Source organism: Galeopterus variegatus, unplaced genomic scaffold, assembly GCF_000696425.1.
Source record: "Galeopterus variegatus unplaced genomic scaffold, G_variegatus-3.0.2 Scaffold6346, whole genome shotgun sequence".
In the NCBI taxonomy this organism is placed as follows: Eukaryota; Metazoa; Chordata; class Mammalia; order Dermoptera; family Cynocephalidae; genus Galeopterus; species Galeopterus variegatus.
The window spans coordinates 72,397-90,100 of NW_007732457.1; the positions used below are offsets into that span (position 1 = coordinate 72,397).

General features: G+C 32.8%; 1 protein-coding gene across 1 annotated transcript in view; it reads right to left on the reverse strand.

Moving 5' to 3' along the window:
- The window catches only part of LOC103606148 (fibrocystin-L), a gene marked incomplete at both ends in the record, with an annotated part of 125,955 nt that overhangs the window by 70,173 nt on the left and 38,078 nt on the right, over positions 1–17,704 (reverse strand). Inside the window, 13 exons of the mRNA XM_008590740.1 lie at positions 351–521; positions 1,303–1,491; positions 2,171–2,275; positions 2,690–2,832; positions 4,487–4,682; positions 5,091–5,223; positions 6,563–6,684; positions 7,622–7,786; positions 8,874–8,984; positions 11,668–11,773; positions 12,495–12,617; positions 14,487–14,641; positions 16,113–16,260. Coding sequence (XP_008588962.1) covers positions 351–521; positions 1,303–1,491; positions 2,171–2,275; positions 2,690–2,832; positions 4,487–4,682; positions 5,091–5,223; positions 6,563–6,684; positions 7,622–7,786; positions 8,874–8,984; positions 11,668–11,773; positions 12,495–12,617; positions 14,487–14,641; positions 16,113–16,260 — 1,867 coding nt within the window. The remainder of the gene's footprint in view (positions 1–350; positions 522–1,302; positions 1,492–2,170; positions 2,276–2,689; positions 2,833–4,486; positions 4,683–5,090; positions 5,224–6,562; positions 6,685–7,621; positions 7,787–8,873; positions 8,985–11,667; positions 11,774–12,494; positions 12,618–14,486; positions 14,642–16,112; positions 16,261–17,704) is intronic.

Sequence of the window (17,704 nt, forward strand, 5' to 3'; positions counted from 1 at the left end):
AAAAAAAAAAAAATTCTAATTTATTTTTCAATTTGTCCATGTCAGATCCAAAGGGGAAAATAAAACAACATCACCTTACATTTTAATATATTTTGGGGACCTGTACAGTGTCAGAACTCTTTCACATTACATCTCATTTGAGGCACACTAGGATTCTGAGAGACTGGTAGGAAGACACTAACATGATCCTTATTTTATAGAATAAATTGCAGCCTCAGAGCAGTCCAAACCTATTCAGGATCATGTGGCTAGTACGACACAGAAGCATGGTTAGACTCAGTCATCTGATTTCTACTCCAGAAAGGCCATATAAACCCTGCGCAACAGATTTCCATCTTTAGCCAGCTTACCCTGAGCATATGTAGCTTCAGTGCTATCCACAAACAGGCGCAGGGAAATGTGCCTGGTTTCAGCTGGTAAAACATTAATGACTCCTTGGAGAAAAATGGAGTGAGCCCCATCAACATACCCGCTGCTATAATAATGAATTCCAGGTGAAGTAAATTGGTAAGAAAATGAACCTGCCATGAAATAAGATAGTACATAATAAATACAAGCAATTAATGCATTTATCAAAAGGGAGTGAAAAAATTTGACATGACCATTTAAATGCACCTGCAGATAACAGTTTTCTTATTTTGTGTGTGTGATATTTCAACAGGAAGCAGTAAGGAAATGACTCACTGGCTATAAAGGAGCTATCTTGTGTAATAAAATTACATTCCGGGAAGACAAGATCCAGCATTAATTTTCTAGAAAACCATGGCAAGTCTGGCATAACTTATCAAAAAACAAATAATGAACAATGACAAAAAAAACATACCTCAATCTGGAATAAAAAATGTATAGAAAAACACAATACTTTGTTTTTTTTGTGAGTGAAAAATTCAAACCATTACATCTATAGGACAAATAGGCAATTGAAAAGGTACCCTTTACACTGAGCTGTCCTAGGAGGAATACTGATTTTAAAACTGATTCCAACCAACAGAAGTTCATCACTTCCTACCAGATTGGTGTGATTAAAACATGCATTTCCTATTTTCATTGTATTTTGCTGTTTCATTGTATTTTTCGATTGGTTGATTATCACAGAATCAATAAAGATATTTCTAATATTTGAATTCATTTTAATATAAAATAATTTTTTTACACTCATTTATAACATTTTTAGTACAACAATAAAATGCCAATTAAGCCACTTTGTGCATCTAAAAGTATTTTAAATCTAAACGAAATGTCTTTTTTATTACATCTAGGAAAAAGAGGCGTGATGCAAAACTCAAGGAAGCAGAAACATACCTGATGGAGATTTCTGTCTTCCATTTGTAAATCCTTTGCCATCATAAATTACACTTCCAGGACTGGAGACAGAGAAAACTCTATATCCTATTCCCCTAAGAAATGGGTGTGCTTGCCAATGCCATGTCACTGTGTCTCCCACAGACACGTTTAAGACTGATGGTGACCAGGCATAACCTAATCCATGTTCTGGGAGCAACAATTGAGTCATATTTTAAAAGAAAAAAATGGAAAAAAGTAAATTTCTTAATTATTTTTGAAAACATTGTATTTTTCTATAGTCACTAGTGAAAACAACCTTTTAATTAACATTATAAAACTTTATTATGTACATAATTTAAACACTTAAAAAAATAAACAATGGAAAGTAAGATAATGAAAATAAAAGGAAAAAAGTCACACAACTCCAAAAGTAATGATTAAGAGACAGTTTGAAAAAAATTGGAAACAAAAATAAGTTGTTCAGAAATATTACATAGAATATTTTTTTAAAGCTATGATCAATTCTTTAAACAAAAACAATTTCTGAGACATAGATGCATACAAAAGTATAGATACTTTCCATCTGAATATTTATTTGGATCCCATTACTGATAATAAACTACAGTAACTCAGAAGGTTCTGTACCACAGTAAAGTCAAATGGCAATTCCTGAACTTGAAAATGTGAAGTCTAGCCTTCTAGATTCAAGTCTACCACTTATTCATTCTATATGTGACCCCTACGTCAAGTGTATACCACTGACAACTTATAAAAGAAATACAATACTTATTCTATGAATAACTTAAAGTATAAAACAGATTAAAATCAAATTGATTCCAGGGTAAAGTGCTTCCGTTATTCACGATATATAGATGTTGGCTGGTACCTGAATCTTCCCCATTGTTGGTAATTCTGAATACATTCCCTGTTGAGTGAAGAATACATTTGATGATATTTTCTGATGATGATGTCACATTGCAAGGGAAGGATCCTAGAAAGAATAAAGATGGAAAAAAGTTCTTAAATATTTTTTGTGAACTAGAGAGATGAAGTATAGTAAGATCATAGTTAAGGCCCTGCAAAAGCTCTGCCTTATACAGTAGTATCTTCGGTCCCTTTTTTCTGATCATAATCATGTTTAGCACTGATTATTTCCAGCACAGAGACCCCTCCCCCCTTTTAGGTGTTCTATACACATTAAATACATGGTAATTATTTATTGAAATCAAAAGCAGTTATGTAGTTTGTCTTTACTACCTTAACCAAATACACTTAACCTTTTATACACTGATAGAAAATTAAAGCTTTCATGATTGAGAGTATTTGTGTAATAACTCAGCACCTATAGCACATCCTTTAGGCTGAGAAAAATGCTAACAGCTGTCCCGTGGGATGAAGCTCTTACCTAACAGCACAGTATTCTCAGTTGGTGCTGTGCTGAACCCAAAACCCTTTATAGTGATTTCGGTTCCACCATATAAGGAACCTCTCTGTGGAAACATGTTGGTCACTTCTAATATATACTGTATTGAAGCATTTAGCTTGTCTCTGAAAAAGAAAAATGAATAGATTTTTCAATGAGCTTTCCATGGGTACTTATCTCTAAACTCTTGCTAGAATATGACTCCTTTAGGGAGAAGAAGTAATTGAATATTTAATTTAACATTACTTTTTCAAGCTAGATAATCTGATAATTATCATAACTTCAATTTGGTTGAATGGTGTATGTTAATAATTTTTCCTAACTATGAAAATTAGATTTATGAAAATCTAATGGCCGAAGAATTTGAGATGGATAATCTTAAAATGTTATGGAAAAATATGGTTATGAGAATTAAGGTCATAAGAAATACATGAAATCCTTTAAAATATTTTATACTTTCTTTAGAGTAAGACATAAAGGCAATTAAATCTATAAAAAATAGAATAGCAATGAAATTCCTGTATCTTGTATGAGTAATCAAAGTTTTGTATAATTAATTTGAATTTATCATTCCATGTTTGTTGGAAACTTGTCAGGAATTCCCTTCCCACTATTTCAGTGAGACTTTTTAATTTATTTTGCTTTGTTACAATGTGTCTGCTAGGAGACCGTCAAAACATACAAAGATTTTCTGACTTGGTGTAGAGCTGACTCCCACATCCCAGCTCCCACCATAACTGCAGAGAGGCGGAAAAACTCAAATGAGTTATTGTGCTAACTTTTATTTGGCTTCCACAGTATAACTGAATTGGAATTTCTCGAAACCCCATCTGTATACTCAATTTTGTATGGTGTCAATTCTGCCCATTATGTCACCAAATCAAAGCACAAGCCAACAGCTCTTCCAGAATCCATGTGAACCCCGCCCTGTGACTTTAAGAGGGGAGTGGTCCTGAGGTTTATGTTTACTGTTGCTCATCTTCTTTCATTTCCTGCGAGATTTAGCTGCAATCATCTCTCTTTCCACTCTGACATCCACCTTATTATTTGCCTTTTTCTCAATCCTCAAATTTCAGTTTCCTCTTTTTCTAAGCATTCCAAACCAGTAATTCCCTCATACTGGAACTAAAATTTCATTGGTTAACAAACAATTTTGGGGAAGAAAATACTAAATACCTACAGGAAATAGAGTTGGAGAAGGATTCTCTCTCTCCTCTCCGTCAGAGGGCCAGCTCCTACCCATTTCTTGGCTTAACTGCCACCTTTTCAGAGACTCCTTCCCTGATCCTCAGGATAAGTTAGTTTTCTTTGCTATATACTCTTACGGTACCTGGTACCTCTTATTCATAGTCTTTTTCATATTTATAATTAAGTTATCGATGTACTCTTCTGTTTGAAATCTCTCTTTCCAACAAAACTGTGAGCACCATTAATGCAGGGGACTTACCTCTCTTATTTCCCATCATGAATCCAGCACTGAGCAAGTGCCTGACCCCAAAAACTGCTTGATAAGTTCTTCCTGAATAAATCGACATCACATGACATACATATAAATCTAGTTGCACAGAGAATTTTACAACCTGATCTGAATGGTATTGGTCTGAAAACTGTGTCATATTGCATGTTGTGAGACAGTCTCAGAATCTTTTGTAAAAGGAGGTATAGAAAGTGAAGAAAGCAATTGACGTATTATAGGTTAATGCCTATATCTTTCCCCATCCCAATTCTACTAGCTTCAGGTTTTCCACAACTCCACTGAGTTTATGTTCATTACCATACCTTGTTGATGCAAAACCCCAGTTTCTGACTTCCACATAGATATCATGTTTTCCAGGAGACAACTTGGGCAAAAGACAACTAATGTCTGTGAAGTTCCAGTGAAGTACTTGGCAGGTTTTTCTTCCAACATATACCACCGTGTTTTGTGTGATTTCATTTCCAAAGTTATAACCCTTAATTGTTAAGTTAACTTCTCCTATTATTTTAAAAGGAAAAGGAATTTTATAAAAAGTTCCATTTTATCCAGTGTGAAATTGCATATTATATAAACCAATTCATTTCTTATCCTTCACTGGATTTAAGAAATCCTGACGCTTTCAGAGGCAAAAGGAAAAACAATGAAAGAGTTGATGGCTGCCACATAGAGATAAAATTCATATTTAATTATTTCACAAGGAAAAAAGATGTCATAGCACTTTTTAATAAAACAATATTTCTCTCCTTACTGTTAAAAGTGAAATTATAATCTATAGTAAAAAAAGAAAAACATGATTAGTTTCATTTTAAGAAACAAAACTGTAGGAGAAACTATGATTCAAAAGACATTGTAGAAGTGATTTCTATGTATACGTCAAACAGCTGAACTTATTGAAGAACGTCTTACCTAGTATTGTCCGTACTTTTGGACTAAAGTCAGTTATAACTGGAGTCTGTAAGCAATTATAACTGAAAGCATCCTTTGCCAAGGCTTGAAATCCATTGGTAATAACTGAAATATTAACTGTACCCTCAATTCTCTAATGTAACAGAAAAAAATAAAACAATTAGAAAATGTTAAATGTTGACATATGGAAATCCAGTAGCCAAAAACTAATAGAACTTTTAAAAATAAACTTCTGAAGATGTTTTGTTTCAAAGTCATGAATCAGAGTCAGTTTTCAGATATTTAGAAAAGTTGTGGTGTCAATAAAGGTTACATATTCGAATTCTCAAGATGAAGGTCTATGATATATTGGTTCTGTGGGTTTTATGATCAATTTAAATGTATTTATATTATTGGATTTCTGAGAGCTCCACAATGTAGTTGAGATGCTCTGGAAAAGTGTGGTTCTCTAATGGATACAACATAAAATACTAGAAGTTTTGATTTTTTGCTCTTGAAACAGATTCAAATGTAATTTCTATTTCTGTTCACTGACAAATAATATTATTATATCTTTTGCCACTCTAGCTCCAGAATCCAAGACTAAGCACTTAGACACCTAAGAAAAATATTTGGGGCTTTCACTAATATAGCACCTAACACAATTCCTGATTAGGAGAAATATTTTTTTCATCATCGAGTATTTCTTTAATGCACACTCAGTGTTTAACTGAATGACATAATTTTTAAAAAATTTTAGTTTATCATATCACCCAGGTTCTCATCTCATCATTCAGTCCAACACATACTCAAATTTATTTTTCCTACGGATTTCAACTACACAATGTCCCCACTTATTCTGCTACATTTTTTTTTTAATATCAGTGACTGGATTCAGCATCCTTTTGCACAAACCAGAGTCTGGGTTTAAATTTGAAGACTGTTTTTTAAAAAATAAAGAACAATGATTGGTCCTAAGATGCAATATTCCATGGAGAACTTCACATTTTTTGGTCAACAAACAACTGAAACTTTAACACATTTTAAAATACATTCTTTTTTGAAAACCAAAAATATCTAGATTTGCTTTTGGAATTTTTTGGACTATTTATTAGTACTAAATTTTGTTTCCATCTTTTGATTTACCTGGTAAACTCCCATTCATCCCAAGCACTGATAGGACATTAACTTTTCTGTGAAACTGTTTCTGACACCCTTGTTTTTTATCTTTACTTCATATCTACTTCGATTACTTCAAATGAAACACATTGTTTAATACTGGTTTATGTGTCTGTCTTCTTTTATAATTTTAAGGATCTAGAATGTGGAGATAATTTTTTTGTCTTTAGATCTTAGCAGAAAGATGTTGAAGAAATAACTTTAAAAGAGCATAACTCTGCAATTCCTAGGCAAATAAGCCACTGCTGAGATGTTCCCTAATTCATAAGATTTGAGGCTTAGGGGAAAAAAATGACTGAAATCAGCGGCCTTACTTTTGGTGTTCTGCAGGTTATTCTATTCAAATCCCCTTCAATTACATCGCAGGTTTCATTTCCAACTAATACTTTTGAATTTTTGTTAAAGCCAAATCCAGATACAGTCAGTAGAGTACCACCTTCAAGCAAACAAGCAAAAACAAAAACAAATCAAGAATAACAAAAAGAAACTCGGGCAACATCTAACTCATCATTCAAGAATAATCCAACCATCTAAGAGATGGACGGAAGACATATAATCACCAGCACACACCAGAGCCTGAGCTCTGTAGCCTGAAACCATAAAGGAGCTGGGCAAGTTGATTTAATGAATAACATAGATTTGCAATGCACATTTGCTTTGGGGTATTATTAGTAGCAACTGCTATTTTTTATAGTGCCTTCTTCACCCTAAGGAGAAATTATGCTGTTCCTATTTGCTCATCCATTTCATTGGTAGGAAATAAGAATGAATTAAGACTCTCAACAAATCACAAATTTTAAAATCTTTCAGTAAAATAAATGCTAAGAAAAAAATAAAAATAAAATAAAGTAAAATAAAAGCACATCAAAAGATCAAAACCAAAGCACAAAATCCAAACTAAGACTAATAAAAAAAACTAATAAACAAAACACAAAGGAAATGAAGCAGGACAGGAAAAATGTGTTACTTTCTTTCCATTCTCTGAGCCTTCTTTTCCTGATTTGTTCCCAGAACTTTTCCTGGGTCAAGTAGCTCCATTGAGACTATGGTTACAAATAGAGCAGCTGGTAAGCAGAATAACTAATAAATCTTATCTTGACATAATTGATGAGCTTGTTATAGAAACATGCAATAATTGATGATATTAATTCAATAACCTAAGATGTAAGTATAAGCGGTCACCCTGACTTGTGCTTCATAAGGAACAAAAGAATTAGTCAGCCATTTAATCCCTGTGCCTTCTAAAAGGAAACTCTCCTTTGTTCTATATGAGAGAGCTTTGGGTTCTTCTCCCTTTGCCCTGAACTGGAAACAGCACAGCGAAATAATGGAAATATATGCAATTTTCTCCATTTAGAACGATTAACTCTTACCTGCTAGGCTTCCCGAAGCAGGCCAGATGTGTGAGATCTGACTCTGGTAAACAAAGTGGAGTCCCTCACCCTGTGTACTCTGTGCTAGTCCAGCATCAGCTACAGACACAGCAACTGGTGCATGTCCAGCACTTGCATTCAGAATCTGGCACTTGATCTCATTTTCTTGTGATGAAAAAGAAGAAAATGATAAAGCAAATGGTTTTTTAAGATAAAATTACTGAAAATTCATATTTTCAAATATTAACATTGGTCTTTATGTTCAGATCCTAATAAATATATCCCAAGAAAACTAACTATTCTCATACAATAATGGGGGGAAGGGGTTAGTGGAAGGGAAAAATCTTTACAAACTACCTGATACTATAAATCCTAGAAAATGGTTAGGTAAACCAATAATGAAAGCAATGTAAACAATTTGCTCCTGATGCTACTGTGACCAAAAGAGGCTACCATCATAATTTTCTCAAATTCGAATTTATAAGCCCATTGATATCAATAAATCTAAAATTTGGAGCCCAATATATTATTTATGTTTAAAACTGAATGAAATACTAGGTTTTAATCAAGAAAGGCGATCAAAAACTAAATGAAAACACGTTTTTTTACTTCAGTTAGAATAGTCTGTGTTCATGGATAATATAGGTACAGCATTGACTATTAGATCTCAAGAATGCATAGAAGATCTAAATTAAAAACAATAGAAATGATTTGGTAAATGGACTTGCTTATGAGATTCCAATCTATTAAAAATAAGGAAAATGCCTAGGATTATGAAAGACAATTGTTAGGAAAATAAATAATTATAGTAAAAAATGTAAATGGCCTTTAAATTCTATGTTAATAGATAGAGGTTCTGTTGTTCTGTAAGTCAGGGCAGTTGGCCATGTCAGGTTGCTGCCTAAATAATGTGACATGTGAAACGTGGGCAGAGGGGATCATGAACTAGACTATCACTTCATACACTTTTGTGTCTCAGAGACACACCAATGCAAGAAAGATTTCATGTAACCACTTTATGAAGGAAAAAAAAATCAACTCTTATGGGATAAAAACATTATACAATAGTGAAATAGTTAGTCTGTGGTCACAATCACATATTAAAAAGGTAAGGCATTATCTAGACCAGGGTGCCAATTTCATGACCCTTTGTGTAGTCTCTACAGGATAATTATAATTGTAATAATGCTCTTTGAGTCCACTTTCTCTTAGAAAAAAACAATTAGACTTCATAATTTTGAAAAGGACCTACCATCCACAGAAAGAAGAGAGCAGCCTACTGGTCCAACTGAGACCGATACTTCTGAACTGGGAGAAAATCCAGAGCCTACTATGGTTAGAATTGTGCTTTCTTGATAGGACCCTGGAAATGATAAATTTAAATAACAATATTAAAATGACAAAAATAAAATCTGTTGTTATAAAATAAGATATTTCTCAGAGAGAAATAAACATATTTTTTCAAAGATGTAAACAATAAGCCTACAAGCGAGCAGAGGGAAAAAGGACACATTTGTTTGGCAATGTTATTTTTTTCCGTTCAATTACTCTACATTGCTTCATATTTTGAATCTGTTGACAGAAATTATTAGAAAGAATTATCTGACTGAAAGTATGGAATGAGGTATTAAAAAAAAAGAAAAAAATATTCTTATGGTAAAGTAATTAAACAGACATCTCCATATCATAACTATGTGCACAGAATTACCATCACAAATTCATGAGGAAGGATATTCTATACAGTATATGTTGTGAACACATCATTTAAAAAAAAAAAAAGATTTCTCTATTTAGGGCGATATACATCAAAATGTGCCTGTGATAGTCCAGCTTAACACCCGCTGTCCCAGTATCTTTATACTTAATGTTTATTCATTCACTCTTGAAAGTGTCCAAGTTTGATCAATAAATTATATATATGACTATGGCAACAGTACTGATATATCACCACACAGTATATAGATCCATATGTATTTAAATAGCTAAGAATGAAAAACAAAGCTCCATACTTTTAGAAAAGAATGTAGTCAAATATCTTAATGACTTTGAGGCAGAGATGAATTTCTTAAATAAGATACTAAAAGCCATCGTTAATCATAAAGTGAAAAATACATAAATTAGAATAAATCAATTATTTAAATATTTCCATAAACAAGATATTAAACCAAAATACATGTGATATACTGAGAGAAGAAGTGCAGAGGATTGGTAAACATACCATCTAATACACAGTTACCAGTCAATAGAAGAGAGACAATCCAATTAAAAATGGATAAAGGATGCTAAACTATTTGCAGAAAAAGAAGTAACCTAACTGAATGTCTAAGATACCTGAGAGAAGATGCTCACGTGCATCACTAATCAGGGAATAGACAAATTAAAACAATGATGAGGTAATTTCTTTCACCCATCAGATAGGTCAAAATCAGCAAGCTAATAATTTCAAGTATTGGCAAGGATATAGGGAATATGGTGCTCTCACACCTGCTGGTAGGACAGTTACCTTAGAGAGCAGTTTGGTCATCTAGTAAGCTACACATATACCCAGTGATTATTCAGCAATTCCACATCAGGGCATATACCCTAAAGAAGCTGTAGCATGTATGCAATAGGAGATTTGTACAAATAGTTGTCTATCAATAGAGAAGTAAATTAATACAGTCATGAAGTACTTTATGGTGATGCATTAGATGTAGATAAGCCACATAAATATACCTCAAAATGAATGCTGATGACAAAAGTAAAAATTTAAAATGATATTTACATTGTAATATCTCATTCATAAGCTTAAAAACGTGGAAAAATTACCATATGTGGTGTAGGAGAATACAGACAAAGTTAATTACTATAATTGCCTCTGGGGAGTTTTTCAGGGGACTGGAATTAGTCATGGTGCTTAAAGAGGATGGTAACTGTTCCTATAATATTTTCTTTCTTAAATTGATGATTGGAAGTAAATATGAGAAAACGTTAACAGCTGTTAATTATCAGTGATGACAAAATGGGTGTTTTTTTTATAGTACTCTCTATACTTATCTCTTCATTATTTTAAAATTGATCAAAGTGTGGCAAAAGGTTAATAATTTTGAGTAAGAAATATTTTTTCAGGAAGTGCACATATGAGTAAAAGTAGAAATTCATTACAAAATGCAAGGATGAATGCAAACGTAAGAATACCAAATTAAACAGAAGGATCCTTAACATAAGGATGACCAAGTTAAATTTAATCAAATCCTTATTTTTGAGAGTTTTGATGCCATAAAACATGAATTATCCAAAAGTTAATATCAGTACTGTATAAATAATCTGAAGAATATATTCTTTCAACACAAAGATGCACTATTTTAAAATTTGTGACCCTTTTGGGGGGTCTGATATAAAATTAGCAGGTAAATTTCATGACCAGCTACTAAGACCAACTATGTAATTATAGTATCTAAGCTATTCTTTCTGATTGAACAAAAAAAAAAAAAAAAAAAAGCTACCCCTTACAATCCTTATTTCTTCTGCTTATTTCAATCCTTGGGTGCTCAGACACAAAGCATAATCAGGTGGGGTTTTTTGAGACAATAACATAGTATGAAGATATGGTACAATGTGTTTCCTAGACTGAGCTTTTGTCAGTAATTTTTCTATCTTTTATTCTCAAATCTATGGATCCAATTATTTTCTTTCACTAAAAGCAGCTGTCTTGTTATTAGCCTTAAATACTAAATCTCCTAGAAGTGGTCTCATATAATGAAATTAATACCATAGCTAGCACAGTTGAACAAAAATATGCCACAATGTCATAGCAAAACTTTAGAGACTGATTTTAACTGGTGAAGATAGAGGACTTACTTCGAAGACGATTTTTTTTTTTCAAAAATTAGTTAGTGCTCTTTCCATAGCTTTCTTATCTGATACATTTATTTTTCATTATGTGAAACTGTCTGCTTCCCTTAGATGGTGACATTACTATAAATATATTTTTAAACCATTATCAGAGTTTACATTTTGCTAGTTATCTTCCACCCCATATTCCAGGTTAAAAAGCAGGAGGTTACCTTGAGAAGGGCTTATGGACAAGACTAGGGGAGTTGTCATGGGATCCCATGTAAAACCACAGTCACCTGAACATTTAGCTGGAATTCCATTGACATAGACTTCAACCTTCAAATAAAGAAACACAGAGCTAGAGAACAGGGGCAAAGGGGCAGTATGGTTCAGTAGAATATGCATAGGGTTTAGAATAAATGATGATTTTGTTTGTTTGCCTGTTTATCTACAAACATTGGTCTATTTATATGTTTCTACTTTGACATTTCATTCATTCATTTATTCGTTCAGTGAACATGTTCACTATGTATCAGACACAGTTGTAAATGTTAGAAATACAAGAATACAACATTAAATTAGACCAATGACATCCTTACTGTCACTCAACTTATATTCTTGTAGGGCTAGGATAGAGAGCGGCATAAAACTATAAATAAAAAATAATAAATGCATATTATGCTTGGAATTGATTAGCTCTAAAAAGAAAAATAAAGGTTGCTCTTGGAAAAGTCCCCTAAACTCTTCACACTTTGATTTCTTCATCATTAAATGGCAACATTATTAATTACTTCACAAAGTTACTGTAAAGATTAAATGAAAGAGCATATTTCCAGATTCTGGCAGTAGTAGAGCTTAAAAATCCATAATTTTATCATAAGGAAGATAATTCTTTCAACAGTCATAGAATACTACTATTGAGTTGATCAATTTAACACAAATATTCACATGAAAATAGAGAAGTCAACCCTCCTGTTTTACAATGTCCTTAATGTATTACAAACTAGTTATACACTGAAAATTATGTTAAACACCATGAGAAAATGTTCTAAAATACCTGGGGCTGTTGACTGGGTGTACGAAGTAGGTCTCCACATATGCGTTGTCTGAATAAGCCACCTTCCTTTATCTTTGTAACTGTCATATTAGCCTTTTCTCCAGTAATGCTGGAATCATCAACCTATTTTTATGCAAAATTATTTTACTAGAAAGGCTATGATAAATATGACCGTGCTAATTTTTCTGTTTTAATTTGAGCCTAAGTGAAAGTGAATAAACCCAAAGGACACAAAAGAAAAACTAAAGATCATTTTAGTCACATTTTTCTGAAAAAGATAAGTTTAAAAATAACTTATTTAAAAATGTTTAACCTATCCAAGAAAAAAAATGCTAAGACCATGACATTATACATTGCATCTATTACAACTTGAATTAAATGACTAAAATTAACTTCAATTTGTAGAATTAATAAGTTTAAAGAAAATTAATTCACTAAATTAGATTTTCTCAAAATTTTTATTCTTTGATAAATTATGGTTGAAATAATAGTCGAAATCGTGAATTCTTGTTCCACCTGAGAGTCAACTTTCCCCTTTAGCATTTTTTATCTCTGACTATCCTGGTCTTTCATCCACTCCTGAAATTATATTTTCTTCCAATGGTGATAATGAAACCAAATCAAATCAACACATACAATTTGGTCATTCCAAAATCCCTCTGCCAATGTAACAGCCTTCTGATGTCTGCGGGGGCTTGCAAAGAGATAGGAGTCTCCACGCTGGGCCGTGCATGAGCCAAAGTGATAAAGAACAGAAGTGAATAAGTAGAAGAGGCTGGTCATAAAAGATAGAACAGAATAGATGCACAGACACCAACAGAGAGACCAAGAAGGAAACCAGTCCCAACAGTGATCTCAGCTGTGGAATTTTCTAATTCCAGTCCCAGGCCATGAGTTTTCTTAAAATAACCCCCATATCTTTGTGGCTGTTACTGTGTGGCACATCCATACAGACTTGTGTTCTATGTTTACATACTTTTGTGTTTTTGTCTCCTATTTTTCTACCTCCACTTCTTTCCTCTCACCATCCCACAAATGATTTGATAAGTAGAGTTCTACATTCTTTTTCACATTTTGTCATGGATAGCTTTCCAGGTGAATGTATGTGGGTCTACATATGGCAGCACAGAATTTGTGTGAAGGTTATGTTATTTAAACAATCATTCTATTAATGGGGATTTAGCTTTCTACGATTTTATTATTACATAATGCTGCAGTGGCTACCCATGTGCCTATATAATTTTACATTTGTATTATTAGTTTAGTAGGATAGAGTTACATAAATGAGATTGCTAAATTACAAAATATCTATGTTCAGATATTACCAAATTATCTTCCCAAAAGATTGTACTAATTTACATTCTCACCAACATTGCATAGGACAGACTGTCTCCTCACTTTCAACACCATTAGAAAGCATCATCCTTTTATTGTTGGACAATTGGAGCCCCCAGTCTTCTCTAGATTCCTCTCCTTCACATACTCTGGATCTGACTCCTCTCCCCTGTCTTCTTCCATACTCTAATTAAGCAAAGGTAATTAGATGAGAGCTTAAGGTGTTTCCCCCTTATGAACTTGAAAAGGTCATCTTTATAACCACAGATGGGTCCAAAGCCCCAGAATACAGCTCTAGTGGTAGAATTATAGACAGTGAAGTTGATTTTCCTTGGCCCTCCTTAAAGTATGCATTGATTTAGTTCTGTGACTGGCCTGCCTGTGTTCCCCCTGCCCCTGTTAAGGGTTTTCCAACACACATATTCCTGGAGTTTTACATATGGTGTAGGGAATGAAGTACCGACAGCTATGCTCCATGAAAGAGCACACCTGGTCAATTTAATTTAGAACAACCTTCTCCATGATTTTCTTTAAAAAATTTTTAACCTATAGTTTGCATTTTAAAAATATACACAGTCTCAAATTCTTTTGGAATGAGACAGTGTGCAAATAAGCAAACAACACATAGAAAACAGGAGCCAAGCCAAACGAAAAAACCTGTAGAAGATTCTGCCTTCCACACATGCTTCTCCACTTGATGTTCCATGAATATCCAGCACAGGTTCCCTCTCGTGTAACTGAGATTTGTCCCACTTCCTCCAGACTCTGGAGAGCAAACTGCAGATCTGCAGCTGACACAGCAGCAGGGAGGCCTGAATTCACAGAGGGATGGCAAACAGCACACATTGAAACTGGCAAACCAATTCCATCTTCAGCATACACCAAATGTATAGGATGTATTATCACTTGTAAACAGCATGTCCTCCTCCAGTAGAGTAAAAATGAAACTCGCATCTTACTTATGCCAAGAATTTGCATATTTCTTGGAAACAAAATAAAAACATACAATTTTACCTGTCAATGTAATAATAATGATGATAAAATTTTTAAAAATTATAATAGTAATGTACCTCATACTGTGGCCTTAGCTCAAATACTTTTATTTTTAATATGAATTCACAAATATAAAATATCAATTCATTTTGACATTAAAAATAAAATATTTTTTATATTTTTATATTAAAATACTTTTTATAAAAAAAAATAAAAAGTCTTAAATGCAAAGATATAAAATAAATTTTACAGATAATCAATTTTATTTTTAATACCAATTTTAATGTGATTAAATAAATGGATTTAATTTCAATTAGCAGACCTTTGAGAATCCTAATAACCTATAAGTCATGAAGATAAAAGAGAAAAAAGCTTTTGGGAATGTAACCTGGTATATCTGGTGAGGGAGAAATGTAAACATATTCCCATTTCCTTGTTCTGAATAACTTAGCTTTACATTACTGACATAATCTCAATTGTATAAATTAAACAGAGAAATACTACTAGAAAGAAGTACACAAAAATGTTTAGTATGGTGGTCAAGATTAGCACTGTTGAATTGATAACTACTGTGAACCACATATATTATTTTGCATTTTCTAATAGCTATATTTTAAGAAGTAAAAATAAACAGGTAAAATTATTGTAATAATAAATTTTACAGAATCCCTTAAAATTGTATGTTATTATTTCAACATGTGGCACCAGTCACATTTCAATTGCTCTGTAGCCACATATTGGCTCATGGCCACTATAGTGGACAGCACAGGTTTAGACAATTCAATTATAGTTGTCTTTAAAAATAATATTCCAATTCTCAATTTTTATAATATTTTAATATTATCATTATTATTTTGGCTAACACAGTAATGAATGCTTATTTTCAAAAATGTATGTATTATAGAAAGGTATGACATGAAAATCATAATTGGAACCACCTTTGAAAAATGACTGTTAGGAATTTGTTATATATTTTTGCGGACTTTTTCTTATATTATTTTCACATAAAAACAATCATTATTAATCATGTTGGCTTTGGATGGATGAGTTCTTTTCTAATATATTAAAAGAAAGATTTAAAACAAAAACATTATGATTGGCTATTAATTGGCCATAATGTGGTATATATTAATATATATACACCTGTATTACTAGACTAGACATTCGAATGTAAAAATAGCAATAAGAAGTAATTCTTAAGTGAGATAATACTTAACATTTTATAGCAATATACGTGTGTGTGTATATATATTTACATAAATATGAATGTTTTGAACTTTTATCATATACCTTTGAGAATATGTCCATAAGCTTGAATGTCAAAGCTGCCACTTATAGGCGGAGATGCTGCTTGAATTCTTTGAACACGAATTTTAGATTCCCCTGGCCAATTATTTCCTCTGTAAACAGATTCATCCTCTGTCTCGTTTGCGATTATCTAATTTCCAAAATAAATATTGAGAAAATGACTAAACTTAACAATGGCTAACATGATTTTTATTTCACCATGGTACAATCTGTGACATGACATAAATGAGCCTCATGTATTCAGGAATCTTCAGAACGTTGAAGAGAGTCACATGAATCAACACAGGCCATACCTATAGAGCTGCAATAACGAGGCCAGTGTTAGCTTAGTCATCTGTTCGGCAATCAGCTGGAACCACTGTAATACCTCATTAATTCAGAATGCACCCTCCATCACTCAAGGAACAAATATTTACTGAGCAGGAGCTCTGTTCAAGGTACAGTGCTAATCATTGTAGGGAGGCAAAGAAGCATGAGATGTGGCCTTGGCTAACAAAACACTAGACACTTTTTTTTGGAGAAATACCATATGGGGACTCTAAAACTTAACCAACAACTTAAGGAAGGATATGGTCAGGACAGTGACTGACCCAGACTCAGGAAATACTTGTTCAATGTTCAGTGCCAATCAATTAACAGACGCAACACATGCTACAGAAATTTATAGATTGTAACTCCAATAGTGAAAATTATATTTTCCTGCTTCTGATCCCTCACAGTTACCTGTTAATCATGTAGAATTTAAAACAATGAACCTTGTAGCCTAAAGAAATGAGTAAGCATAAGTGCCAAAATATGGATGCAAAAATATTCATAGCAGCTTAAATTCTAATAGCCCCAAACTGGGAATAATGCAAAAGCCCATCAACAGAATGAATAAATTATGGTAGCATACCATGGAATACTGCTCAGCAATGAAAAAGAACAAACTATAGTACATACAACATGAATTTCACAACATTGAATGAAAGAAGTCAGATACAAGGGAGTACATCCTATATGATTCCATAGATATGCAGTTTAAGAACAGGCAAAATAAATTAATGGTGGTAGAAGTCAAAATAGCAATTATCTGGGAATAAGGGGTGAGTAGCCCAGGGACAAGGAGGAGGCACAAGGAAGGCCCTTGGGAAGCTATGGTTTTCTTTATCTTGATATTGGTAGTGATTACATGAGTGTATTTACTTCATACAAGTTCATTGAGTTCAGCAAGGTTGCAGGGTACAAGAGCAATACACAAAAACCAATCACATTTCTATATACAAATAACAAGAATATGGAAACCAAAATTAAAAACACAAGACCATTTACAACTGCTTCAGGGAAAATGAGATACTTATGTATAAATCTAACAAAACATGTGCTAGATCTGACCTGAAAATTGCAAAATGCTGATAAAACTAATCAAAGAAAACCTAAATACACTGATAAGAGAAAGCACAGAGGACCTAAATAAATGGAGAAACATACTATGTTCATGGATTAGAAGACTCAACATAATCATGATGTCAATTTTTTTTCAGAACAATCTATAGGTTTAATGCAATTCCTATTAAAAGCTTATTCTAAAATTT